The sequence below is a fragment of the Pseudophryne corroboree genome, chromosome 4 (assembly GCF_028390025.1).
Source record: "Pseudophryne corroboree isolate aPseCor3 chromosome 4, aPseCor3.hap2, whole genome shotgun sequence".
NCBI classification, from domain to species: domain Eukaryota; kingdom Metazoa; phylum Chordata; class Amphibia; order Anura; family Myobatrachidae; genus Pseudophryne; species Pseudophryne corroboree.
The window spans coordinates 396,575,638-396,588,892 of record NC_086447.1 but is presented as its reverse complement, the minus strand read 5'-3'; the positions used below and the strand labels follow the sequence as shown (position 1 = coordinate 396,588,892).

General features: G+C 46.2%; 1 protein-coding gene across 1 annotated transcript in view; it reads left to right on the top strand.

Moving 5' to 3' along the window:
- DST (dystonin) overlaps positions 1–13,255 on the top strand; it is a 1,076,884-nt gene that overhangs the window by 1,046,426 nt on the left and 17,203 nt on the right. Inside the window, exons 88-91 of the mRNA XM_063919308.1 lie at positions 5,453–5,607; positions 5,725–5,799; positions 7,749–7,766; positions 10,571–10,688. Coding sequence (XP_063775378.1) covers positions 5,453–5,607; positions 5,725–5,799; positions 7,749–7,766; positions 10,571–10,688 — 366 coding nt within the window. The remainder of the gene's footprint in view (positions 1–5,452; positions 5,608–5,724; positions 5,800–7,748; positions 7,767–10,570; positions 10,689–13,255) is intronic.

Below are 13,255 nucleotides of genomic sequence, written 5' to 3'. Positions count from 1 at the left end.
TATACTTAGACCAGCTATTGCGTCAGCTTGGATGTGCAGTGCTGCCGCTGCATGGTCAGATTCCCTGTCAGAAAATATTGACACCCTAGACAGGGACACTATTCTGCTAACCATAGAGCATATAAAAGACTCAGTCTTATACATGAGAGATGCACAGAGGGAGATCTGCCGGCTGGCATCTAAAATAAGTGCATTGTCCATTTCTGCTAGGAGAGGCTTATGGACTCGGCAGTGGACAGGGGATGCAGATTCCAAAAGGCACATGGAAGTTTTGCCTTATAAGGGTGAGGAGTTATTCGGGGATGGTCTCTCGGACCTAGTTTCCACAGCGACAGCTGGGAAGTCAGCATTTTTACCCCATGTTCCCTCACAGCCTAAAAAAGCACCGTTTTATCAGGTACAGTCCTTTCGGACCCAGAAAAACAGGCGAGGAAAAGGCGAGTCCTTTCTGTCCAGAGGCAGAGGTAGGGGAAAAAGGCTGCAACAAACAGCAGGTTCCCAGGAGCAAAAGTCCTCCCCCGCTTCTTCCAAGTCCACCGCATGACGGTGGGGATCCACAGGCGGAGCCAGGTACGGTGGGGGGCCGCCTCAAAAATTTCAGCGATCAGTGGGCTCGCTCACAGGTGGATCCCTGGATCTTGCAAGTAGTATCTCAGGGGTACAAGCTGGAATTCGAGGCGTCTCCTCCCCGCCGTTTCCTCAAATCTGCCTTGCCAACAACTCCCTCAGGCAGGGAGGCTGTGCTAGAGGCAATTCACAAGCTGTATTCCCAGCAGGTGATAGTCAAGGTGCCCCTACTTCAACAAGGACGGGGTTACTATTCCACACTGTTTGTGGTACCGAAACCGGACGGTTCGGTGAGACCCATTTTAAATTTGAAATCCTTGAACACATACATAAAAAAATTCAAGTTCAAGATGGAATCGCTCAGGGCGGTTATTGCAAGCCTGGACGAGGGGGATTACATGGTATCCCTGGACATCAAGGATGCTTACCTGCATGTCCCCATTTACCATCCTCACCAGGAGTACCTCAGATTTGCGGTACAAAATTGCCATTACCAATTCCAGACGCTGCCGTTTGGACTGTCCACGGCACCGAGGGTGTTTACCAAGGTAATGGCGGAAATGATGATACTCCTTCGAAAAAAGGGAGTTTTAATTATCCCGTACTTGGACGACCTCCTAATAAAGGCGAGATCCAGGGAGCAGTTGTTGGTAGGAGTAGCACTATCTCAGGAGGTGCTACACCAGCACGGTTGGATTCTGAATATTCCAAAGTCACAGCTGGTTCCGACGACACGTCTACTGTTCCTGGGAATGATTCTGGACACAGTCCAGAAAAAAGTGTTTCTCCCGGAGGAGAAAGCCAAGGAGCTGTCATCTCTAGTCAGAGACCTCCTGAAACCAAAACAGGTGTCGGTGCATCACTGCACGCGAGTCCTGGGAAAGATGGTGGCTTCTTACGAAGCAATTCCTTTCGGCAGGTTCCATGCCAGAATCTTTCAGTGGGACCTGTTGGACCAATGGTCCGGATCGCATCTTCAGATGCATCGGCTAATAACCCTGTCTCCAAGAACCAGGGTGTCTCTGCTGTGGTGGCTGCAGAGTGCTCATCTCCTAGAGGGCCGCAGATTCGGCATACAGGACTGGGTCCTGGTGACCACGGATGCCAGCCTTCGAGGCTGGGGGGCAGTCACACAGGGAAGAAACTTCCAAGGACTATGGTCGAGTCAGGAGACTTCCCTACACATAAATATTCTAGAACTAAGGGCCATTTACAATGCACTAAGTCAGGCAAAACCCCTGCTTCTACACCAGCCGGTACTGATCCAGTCAGACAACATCACGGCGGTCGCCCATGTAAACCGACAGGGCGGCACAAGAAGCAGGACGGCAATGGCAGAAGCCACAAGGATTCTCCGATGGGCGGAAAATCACGTGCTAGCACTGTCAGCAGTGTTCATTCCGGGAGTGGACAACTGGGAAGCAGACTTCCTCAGCAGGCACGACCTCCACCCGGGAGAGTGGGGACTTCATCCAGAAGTCTTCACACTGATTGTAAATCGTTGGGAACGGCCACAGGTGGACATGATGGCGTCCCGCCTAAACAAAAAACTAGAGAGATATTGCGCCAGGTCAAGGGACCCTCAGGCGATAGCGGTGGACGCTCTAGTGACACCGTGGGTGTACCAGTCAGTTTATGTGTTCCCTCCTCTGCCTCTCATACCAAAGGTACTGAGAATAATAAGAAAACGAGGAGTAAGGACAATACTCGTGGTTCCGGATTGGCCAAGAAGAGCTTGGTACCCGGAACTTCAAGAGATGATCTCAGAGGACCCATGGCCTCTGCCGCTCAGACAGGACCTGCTGCAGCAGGGGCCCTGTCTGTTCCAAGACTTACTGCGGCTGCGTTTGACGGCATGGCGGTTGAACGCCGGATCCTAAAGGAAAAGGGCATTCCGGAGGATGTCATTCCTACGCTGATTAAAGCCAGGAAAGATGTAACTGTAAAACATTATCACCGCATATGGCGGAAATATGTTGCTTGGTGTGAGGCCAATAAGGCCCCAACAGAGGAATTTCAGCTGGGTCGATTTCTGCACTTCCTACAGGCAGGAGTGACTATCGGCCTAAAATTAGGCTCCATTAAGGTACAGATATCGGCTCTGTCGATTTTCTTCCAAAAAGAACTAGCTTCACTACCTGAAGTTCAGACATTTGTAAAAGGAGTGCTGCATATTCAGCCCCCTTTTGTGCCTCCTGTGGCACCTTGGGATCTCAACGTGGTGTTGAGTTTCCTAAAATCACATTGGTTTGAGCCACTAAAGACCGTGGATCTAAAATATCTCACGTGGAAAGTGGTCATGTTAATGGCCTTGGCTTCGGCCAGGCGTGTATCAGAATTGGCGGCTTTGTCATTTAAAAGCCCTTATCTGATTTTCCATATGGATAGGGCAGAATTGAGGACTCGTCCCCAGTTTCTCCCTATGGTGGTATCTGCTTTTCATTTGAACCAACCTATTGTAGTGCCTACGGCTACTAGCGACTTGGAGGATTCCAAGTTACTGGACGTAGTCAGGGCCTTGAAAATTTATGTTTCCAGGACGGCTGGAGTCAGGAAAACTGACTCGCTATTTATCCTGTATGCACCCAACAAACTGGGTGCTCCTGCTTCTAAGCAGACTATTGCTCGCTGGATTTGTAGCACAATTCAGATGGCGCATTCTGCGGCTGGACTGCCGCATCCTAAATCAGTTAAAGCCCGTTCTACAAGGAAGGTGGGCTCATCTTGGGCGGCTGCCCGAGGGGTCTCGGCTTTACAACTTTGCCGAGCTGCTACTTGGTCAGGGGCAAACACGTTTGCAAAATTCTACAAATTTGATGCCCTGGCTGAGGAGGACCTTGAGTTCTCTCATTCGGTGCTGCAGAGTCATCCGCACTCTCCCGCCCGTTTGGGAGCTTTGGTATAATCCCCATGGTCCTTACGGAGTTCCCAGCATCCACTAGGACGTCAGAGAAAATAAGAATTTACTCACCGGTAATTCTATTTCTCGTAGTCCGTAGTGGATGCTGGGCGCCCGTCCCAAGTGCGGATTGTCTGCAATACTTGTACATAGTTATTGTTCACTAAAGGGTTATTGTTATGAGCCATCTGTTGAGAGGCTCAGTTATGTTTCATACTGTTAACTGGATATGGTATCACGAGTTATACGGTGTGATTGGTTGGCTGGTATGAGTCTTACCCGGGATTCAAAATCCTTCCTTATTGTGTCAGCTCTTCCGGGCACAGTATCCTAACTGAGGCTTGGAGGAGGGTCATAGTGGGAGGAGCCAGTGCACACCAGGTAGTCTAAAAGCTTTCTTTTAGTTGTGCCCAGACTCCTGCGGAGCCGCTATTCCCCATGGTCCTTACGGAGTTCCCAGCATCCACTACGGACTACGAGAAATAGAATTACCGGTGAGTAAATTCTTATTTTTTATTGGGGTATTTTTTTAGTAGTAGTACTACAGGTACCAGCGGGCCCGGTTTTCCTCCGCTTGCTGGTACTTGTGGTTCTCCAAGTACCAGCTTGCGGGGGAGGCTTGCTGGGACTTGTAGTACTGCTACTAAAAACAATATTCATTTTTTTACACAACGGCTATCAGCCTCCCATCCGCAGCCCTTGGATGGGGGGGACAGCCTCGGGCTTCACCCCTGGTTCTTGGGTGGCTGGAGGGGGGGGACCCCTTGATTGAAGGGGTCCCCACTCCTCCAGGGTACCCCGGCCAGGGGTGACTAGTTGGTTATGTAATGCCAGGGCCGTCGGGACCTATATAAAAGTGTCCCCCGGCTGTGGCATTATGTATCTGGCTAGTGGAGCCCGGTGCTGGTTTCAGAAATACGGGGGACCCCTACGCTTTTTGTCCCCCGTATTTTTGGAACCAGGACCAGGTGCAGAGCCCGGTGCTGGTTGTTTAAATATGGGGGAACCTCTATCATTTTTTCCCCCATATTTTTGCAACCAGGACCGGCTCAAAGAGCCCGAGGCTGGTTTGGCTTAGGAGGGGGGACCGCACGCAATTTTTTTATTTATTTTAACACTGATTTTTTTTTTTTTTAAAGGTGCACAATGAAGCCCAGCACGGATCTCTCAGATCCGGCCGAGATTCATTGTAATAAAGTCGGCAGTGTTTTACAAGTCACTCACGTAAAACACTGCCAAAAAAAACGAATGACATCGACATCGGTAAAACCGAAAATGCAGAATACGGCAGCTTAGTAAATTAGTCGTACTAAATTCAAAAAGTTGCAATTTTACACTTTCGATGTCATTCGTGATTGAACTTTGACCTCAAACGGGAAAATACGAATCTTAGTAAATATACCCCACTGTCAGGTGCGGATCTAGGTGGGGATGTACTGTATGCTGGCCTAGGGAGAGTCCAGGGAGGCTACTGCCACTGAGCAGCATAAGTCTCTTCTCTCTCCCTACCTGATGTGGTGCCGTGCAGGCGGAGGGGGGGAGGATAGCGCTGATTGCCCACCCCCCCTTCACCTCACACACATACACACTGGATCTATAACTGCTAGGTGTTCACCATGGTGTGTGTTTCTAGAAGCCAGCATTGCAAAACCAAGGCATCTTGCAGCATGCTTTGTAAATAACTTCCACTTTTGTACATTAAATCAGTGTTTCCAAAACCTAGTCCCCAAAGCCCACCTACAGTACAGGTTTTAAGGATCTTCATGTTTGAACCCAGATACTTATATCACAATGACTGAGATTCTAAGTCACCTTAACTCAAGTATAGATATCTGTAAAACCAGGACTGTTGGCAGGAGGCTTTGAGATTAGTGACTACCCTGTGTTGTTGTCATTACCAGATTCATAGAAATGAAAAAATATCTAGGCTGTAATTAATGTAAGATGTGTGCACCGCTTTTTCATATCCTGCTGCTCTCTTTCTAGAATTTCCTACTAGCCGGCTAGAGATGAGCGCTGTGGCTGACATCTTTGACCGCGACGGTGATGGTTACATTGACTACTATGAATTTGTGGCTGCGCTACACCCTAACAAAGATGCATACAAGCCTGTAACTGATGCTGACAAAATTGAAGATGAGGTATTTGTCCCGTGTTTCATAATATATTTATTGCTTGGTTAATCCTACATCTTAGCATTCATTAACAATGGAGTCAGTTTATGTGGTCATGAAAAGCATTATAATTTGTCTTTACAGGTAACACGGCAAGTGGCGAAATGTAAGTGTGCCAAGCGATTCCAGGTGGAGCAAATTGGTGACAACAAATACAGGGTAAGTGTAGGAAATGTGTATTATTATATGAAGTGACATACAAAGAGTATTGCTGAGAAGGCACTTTCTGTTTATTCAACATCCCACCAAATCAGGCGGGAAATAAACTCCAGTTAAAAATGATTATCTTTTGAGGTTTTGAATGTAGGAATCAGAAAGGTTTTATGACAACTGGACATTGTTAATTTACTGTACTGTATAATACAGTCCATCAAAAAGTTAGTCCATTTTATTAATAGCTATTTCAGATATTAGGCTTGTCACCTTCTGAATGATGAATGCATACTTGCACTTAGGTCTAGTTTAGTGAGGTAAGAAACCATGTGGAACTCTTGCCCAATTTGGATCACTGCGGCTATGCGCTCTCCCGATACCCCTGGTACCCAATTTGAAAATAATGGTTGTGGGGTTATTAGAGCTGAAAACCCTGCGGCTTGTGAATAAACGAAAATAATATACTTGCCACTCTGGTGCTCTCTGTGGCTCACAGTAGTTTCCTCTCCATCTTCCCGCTGGAAAGGGGGCTGCTGGTAGGTGAGGGGACTGCTGGGAGGCTCGGAGGCTGCTGGGAGGCTCAGGGGATGCTGGGAGATTTAGTTCTCCCAGCTGTTGCCACTGGGGGAGTGGTCACACACACAGGGGGGTCACACACTCACATACATTCACAGACACAACGCATACTCACATACACCTCCCATACTCACCGCTGCTGCGGGAGTCCGGATCTTGACACTGAAGATGACACCACTTCAGAAGGGGAGTAATTACTGACTAATTAAGCTAAATGAAAACTTCCAATTGCTTAATTAGTCCCCGGGGGGGGCTGCCAGAGCTTGTGAAAACTTGCTTATTTTCTGTCCTGCAGTTGAATAGCAAAGCAAAGCGGCTGTGGGAAACCCCCCAAGCCACAGGGTTTTTTAATTTTCTGCTGGCAGTAAGATTTGTCCCTAGGGGGCATTAATAGTTATTATTGCTACAAAGAAAATTGTGCTATAATATCATAGTAAATGTTCTGGTAGTATTAAATGAATTATTGAAATAATTGTGAATGTCACCTTTAAATTCATAGTACAGTATTTGTGGTGATCTCCCATAAACTGCATTTGGTTTAGTCACATCATGCAGGCAGTGGCTGATTTTACCTATGGGATTAAGAACTGCAGCCCCCCAGTAAAATCTGCCACTTGCAGGGACTGCCCATTAGTGGCAGTGACTTTGCATTGGAAGCACTCCCTGCTAATCACAGCCAGACAGGCAATCCCAGGGGGAGGTGCTTTCTTTCCCTGGGACTGCTACTACGGACTGCCATAGCAGAGAGAGCGCTTCCAATGGTATCTCTCCCCTGCTATAAAAGCAAGCCCGATCAGGCTCCTAATGGCTGCAGCCAATGCAGTGCCTAGAAGCCACTTTGTTCTCTACCAGTGCTGGATTTAAGTCCCGTCCCCAAACTTAATCCCCACCTGCCACTGCTAGCAGACTTTAGCCCCGCCTCCTGATGACATCAGTCATCAATCACCGGGAGTGCAGGGATGCGGGAGGAGAATAGCCAGCCCCCCTGGCCAGACAGTTAAGGAGCGCTGCCACTGGTCATATGTATTAGGGGTTTTGAAACCATTGCATACTGCAAGGGCAAAAGACGTCTAGCAGTTCCAAAACACCTTGATTCATTTACCTCTTAAAATTCTATTTTAGACAACAGATATATTTTCTACATAGACAGACATTACTTATACTGTAGTCACGTGTGTAACTTATAGATCTTTCGATGCATTTACATAATACAGGAAGTACAGAACTAGCACATAAAATTACAGAACACTACAACACATAGGGAAGGCCAGACAGTCTCTGATGTCACAGATGCTTATATATTTAAGGTTTCCATAAATAAATAAAGGTATAAATACACTAATTGTATTTTCTCTCCATTTTTTTCCTTTTGATATTAGTTCTTCCTGGGAAATCAGGTATAAACCAGTGAAATGTTTCTTAATGTGTTTTCATCCAAGCTTGTGATGTATGATCACTACTACCACCATACCCTACACACCCATTGTGTCCTGCTTGCTGAAATCCATTACTGTGTTGGTGGAGGGGCTTTACTGTTCTGTCACACCATTGATTTCTAATCTGCCTGTGTACAATGGTGATTATGCAGTACTGTTGATTGCTGTGGGTGGACATGGATTATGTGCTCTATATGAAATGGTAAATGACAGCATCAGTAGTATACCAGTCATGTCCTACTTTTGAAAATAGAACTAGTTATAGGAACACTTTGATTTTTACCTATATCATGGAAAGCCAGATAGCTTTGCATCATATTATGAAAATACTGTATACATTTGCAGTAATGTGAATGTAAATAAATGTACGCTGAGGAGGAAGAAGGGACTGACTGCCTTCGGCTGCTGGCTGAGAGCTCTCTGTAACTTGTCTGGTGCAGATCTCCGCTGTTACAGCAGCACAGTTACACACTTGTCAGAGGAGGCAGTGTCCGGAGACCGAGTTAGTACTGGGGCTGGCGGCACCGCATGTCAGGCTACGGCACGGTGGCATCCTCCTCAGTGTGGAGCTTTTTGAAGCCGCGTAACCAGCGTAGTGGCAGGGCCAGCCCTGATAGCACCACATGCCGTCCACACACAGCCTAATGTGTACCAAAGACTTCCAGCTTGCCAGCATCAAGATAAAGGCCCATGCAAAACATTTAGAGACCTGTGCCCAGTGTAAACAGCTTCATGCCTACCACATTCATTGGTATACTCCCATGGATAGCATAACAGCGTCTTACCTGCTACATACAGTACAGACCGTCATGTCCATCCTTGTATACAGAAATACATTTCTATGATCACAATTTATATAGACACATCTAGTATAACAGCCTTTTGCCCACCAGTCATACTCAATCTTGTGGCTATCCAACAACCGTATGTCCAAAAATATGCACTCAGTATACAGTTACCATAGTCCTGTGGCCACCAAATATAGCTGATTCAGACGTGCACGCAGTTGTACTCAGCAGACTTGCAAAAGTATGCTAATGACTCAGATGCCGCCTTGTACCTAAAGATGCCAACTGCCAGCATCTCATATCCATCGCCGAATGGGCCCGGACAAAATGCTGTGTGCATGAGGATACACAGCCATGGCAATCAGGGAGCACTAGAGTCTAGGTGGGTGTCTTAGGCACGGAGATGCCTGTGAGCACCTCGGGATTGAGGAGCTTTTACCCAATAGTGAGGATGATATGTGTTGCGTCTATTTAATATGCTATTTTATTAGGTTGCCATTTTTTTGTACATAGTAAATGGCATATCACTTTTACATACTGGGGCCTATTCAGTTAACCACAGGATTTACCCTATGGCTGATTACTGCGACGGGCTGCTTCAGTTAGCAGGGATTAACCCCTCACTTTTAACCCCGTGGGTATACTTTTCCTTGCAGCTTCAGGAGCTGCAAGGAAAAGTCTGTGAGAAAAAGGTACCAACATGGGTTAACGCATTGGGGAAAACCCATTGATTCTGCAGTTCAGTGAGTTTCCGCTGGTAATCCCCGATTTACAGTGTGGGGAAAAGGCTAATTCATTTAATAGCCTTTCCCCGCACGCGATAATTAGCTGGCAGTTTGCCGTGGAGTAGACCCTGCAGCTAATTCAGTATACCCCACTGTATAAGCAAGAAATAAAATTAAAAAAACTGTTTCATAAAAACATGAATCTCCTTTTGTTGGCTTAGACTTATGTTTTGGTAAATCAAATGTTGTTCCAGGCTTATTTAAAATTTAAATGGCTCCTCAAGTGGGGTCATGTCTTTAAACCATCTCTTCTCTTGTTGTGTTTTATGAGTTATGGTTGTGGTGTACTTTAGTTAGCTAATTGACATCAAAATGTCTACTGTTGTTAAACAGGGATGCAGTTAATATACTATTCAGGAGACTGACGCCAGAATCCCGACAACTGGCTGGAATCCTGATCTCCGCAGGGTATTCCCACTTGGTTGGTGGGTCCACGCCACCAACCGAGTCGGAATATAACCTGTGGTGAACTCGAAGCATGATGAGCCCTCGAGGGGACTAGCTACCGGCATTCTGGATGCCAGCCAATCATATGTATTCCATTAAACATAGCAAATGTGCATTGCCCGTGCATGGCTGGGAGTATTATATAATACTGACATAATCTAGAAAATGAGCATCAAACATCAATACAGTACAGCACAAATAGCACTGTACCATACCTGACTGTTGTATATATTTAATTACATGGTGGAGTATGTATACATTGGGCTGTATCTCACAGTAACCAATTAGATTATTAACTGCAAAATTTATAGAAACAAAATCAACAGTCTAACTGATGGCTCTCATGCTATGGGATACGTGTGTGAGATATGATGCAATGCTGTTTATGCTTTCACTTCTGTAACTCCAGAATCCTTTCTAGATTATATAAAGCAATGTACTAATTTAAGTCTAGCCATCACTATGTGTATTGTTGGAAATAATCATATAATGGGAAATGTAACTTACTCACCGCATCACTTAATTCCCTTCCTTTCTGTCAGTGTTGCCCATTGCTTTAATCAATTTGCTTCAGTTGGTGTTGTCTGGGTGCTCTCAGATCTACGTACATAGATTCCAGAGCACTCATCTGTGGGTCACTAATACGGATTACATTGCACTCTCATATAACTGCATGTACGTTAAGGGATTTTCATATACAGTCGTATATTTCATTTTAAATGTTTTTGCTTTTCTGTCTTCTAAGTTTGGTGATTCCCAGCAACTCCGCCTTGTCCGTATATTAAGGAGCACTGTGATGGTTCGGGTTGGGGGTGGATGGATGGCGCTAGATGAATTCCTAGTGAAAAACGATCCATGTAGAGGTAAGCCAAGTAGCGTCCAGAAAGAATGGCATATTGTTTATCAATCAGAATAGTCCAGAAAACCACTGCTATAGTTTCATGTCAGCTTTCTTTCATGGAATTTATTACACTTCAGAGTTTTTAACCACACATATATTTTAGTTGAAAAATGGAACAAGTCTATTTTACATTTCAAATAAGTAATATCAATTTAGCTCAATTCTGCGTGCCATGAACAATTTATTAACTTCTACTCATAGCTTATTTTTGGCTTCTTTCTATTTGCTAGTGAGGAGGAGGCCAACTTTTTTTTTTTTACTTAGGCTTCCCAGTAAATAGGTGTAATAAATCTATATTTCCTTAGTGTTATTGCATTGTGCATTTAGCTGGAGTTCCCTTTTGTACTGGTGCACTCATGTAACTTGGGCGGCCATTTGCAAAGTGCAACAGTAGCATACCCTTAGGCTTCCCGCTACATTTCTAGGTGCTCGCTTACCGTCCTGTCTCAGGAGACACGTCTGTAACTTAAAAGTGTGTCTAGGTAGATACTTCTGGAGGCACACACTCTACAAAAGCACAGTTGTCACATCGGGTTCCGGTCACATGACTGGATCCCGTCACATCAAGGTCCACCCTCCTACCACTTTCCTAATCGACTCAGTTTAGCTTCATGATTACGTTAGCCTCATAATTACTTTAGCCTCATCATTAATTTAGGCTGCATGGCTTAAATTAATGGTGAGAGAGAGGGGTCTGAATTATATATGGCAGTGTTTTGTATGTTATTACTTTATATCCAAATGCTCTGAGTTCTCCTAGAATTACGTGTCTCTGCTGAAGTGTATTATGGAGGCACAAAACAGGTCCAATTAAAAATATAAGATGAGGCCAGAAGTGACTGCGAGTCCTAGCCGGGGGAAGCTAAAGTTATTTTGTGGAGGGGCAATGGCCATGTGCCCATTAGCACAACAAACATCCCGAAAAATACACTTTCTCTGACGTCCTAGTGGATGCTGGGAACTCCGTAAGGACCATGGGGAATAGCGGCTCCGCAGGAGACTGGGCACAAAAGTAAAAGCTTTAGGACTACCTGGTGTGCACTGGCTCCTCCCCCTATGACCCTCCTCCAAGCCTCAGTTAGATTTTTGTGCCCGAACGAGAAGGGTGCATACTAGGTGGCTCTCCTGAGCTGCTTAGAGTAAAAGTTTAAATTAGGTTTTTTATTTTCAGTGAGTCCTGCTGGCAACAGGCTCGCTGCACCGAGGGACTAAGGGGAGAAGAAGCGAACTCACCTGCGTGCAGAGTGGATTGGGCTTCTTAGGCTACTGGACATTAGCTCCAGAGGGACGATCACAGGCCCAGCCATGGATGGGTCCCAGAGCCGCGCCGCCGGCCCCCTTACAGAGCCAGAAGACAGAAGAGGTCCGGAAAATCGGCGGCAGAAGACGTCCTGTCTTCAATAAGGTAGCGCACAGCACCGCAGCTGTGCGCCATTGCTCTCAGCACACTTCACACTCCGGTCACTGAGGGTGCAGGGCGCTGGGGGGGGGCGCCCTGAGACGCAATAAAAACACCTTAGATGGCTAAAAATACATCACATATAGCTCCTGGGCTATATGGATGCATTTAACCCCTGCCAGTTTTTCCTTAAAAAAGCGTGAGAAAGGCCGCCGAGAAGGGGGCGGAGCCTATCTCCTCAGCACACAAGCGCCATTTTCCCTCACAGCTCCGTTGGAGGGAAGCTCCCTGGCTCTCCCCTGCAGTCCTGCACTACAGAAACAGGGTAAAACAAGAGAGGGGGGGGCACTAATTTGGCAGATTAATAAATACAGCAGCTATATAAGGGAAAAACACTTATATAAGGTTATCCCTGTATATATATAGCGCTCTGGTGTGTGCTGGCAAACTCTCCCTCTGTCTCCCCAAAGGGCTAGTGGGGTCCTGTCCTCTATCAGAGCATTCCCTGTGTGTGTGCTGTGTGTCGGTACGTTGTGTCGACATGTATGAGGAGGAAAATGGTATGGAGGCGGAGCAATTGCCTGTAATAGTGATGTCACCCCCTAGGGAGTCGACACCTGACTGGATGGTCTTATGAAAGGAATTACGTGATAGCGTCAGCACTTTACAAAAGACTGTTGACGACATGAGACAGCCGGAAAAACAGTTAATACCTGTCCAGGCGTCTCAAACACCGTCAGGGGCTCTAAAGCGCCCGTTACCTCAGATGGTCGACACAGACCCAGACACGGACACTGACTCCAGTGTCGACGGTGAGGAAACAAACGTATTTTCCAGTAGGGCCACACGTTGCATGATCACGGCAATGAAGGAGGTTTTGAACATTTCTGATACTACAAGTACCACAAAAAAGGGTATTATGTGGGGTGTGAAAAAACTACCCGTAGTTTTTCCTGAATCAGATGAATTAAATGAGGTGTGTGATGAAGCGTGGGTTTCCCCCGATAAAAAACTGCTAATTTCTAAAAAATTATTGGCATTATACCCTTTCCCGCCAGAGGTCAGGGCGCGTTGGGAAACACCCCCTAGGGTAGATAAGGCGCTCACACGCTTATCAAAACAAGTGGCGT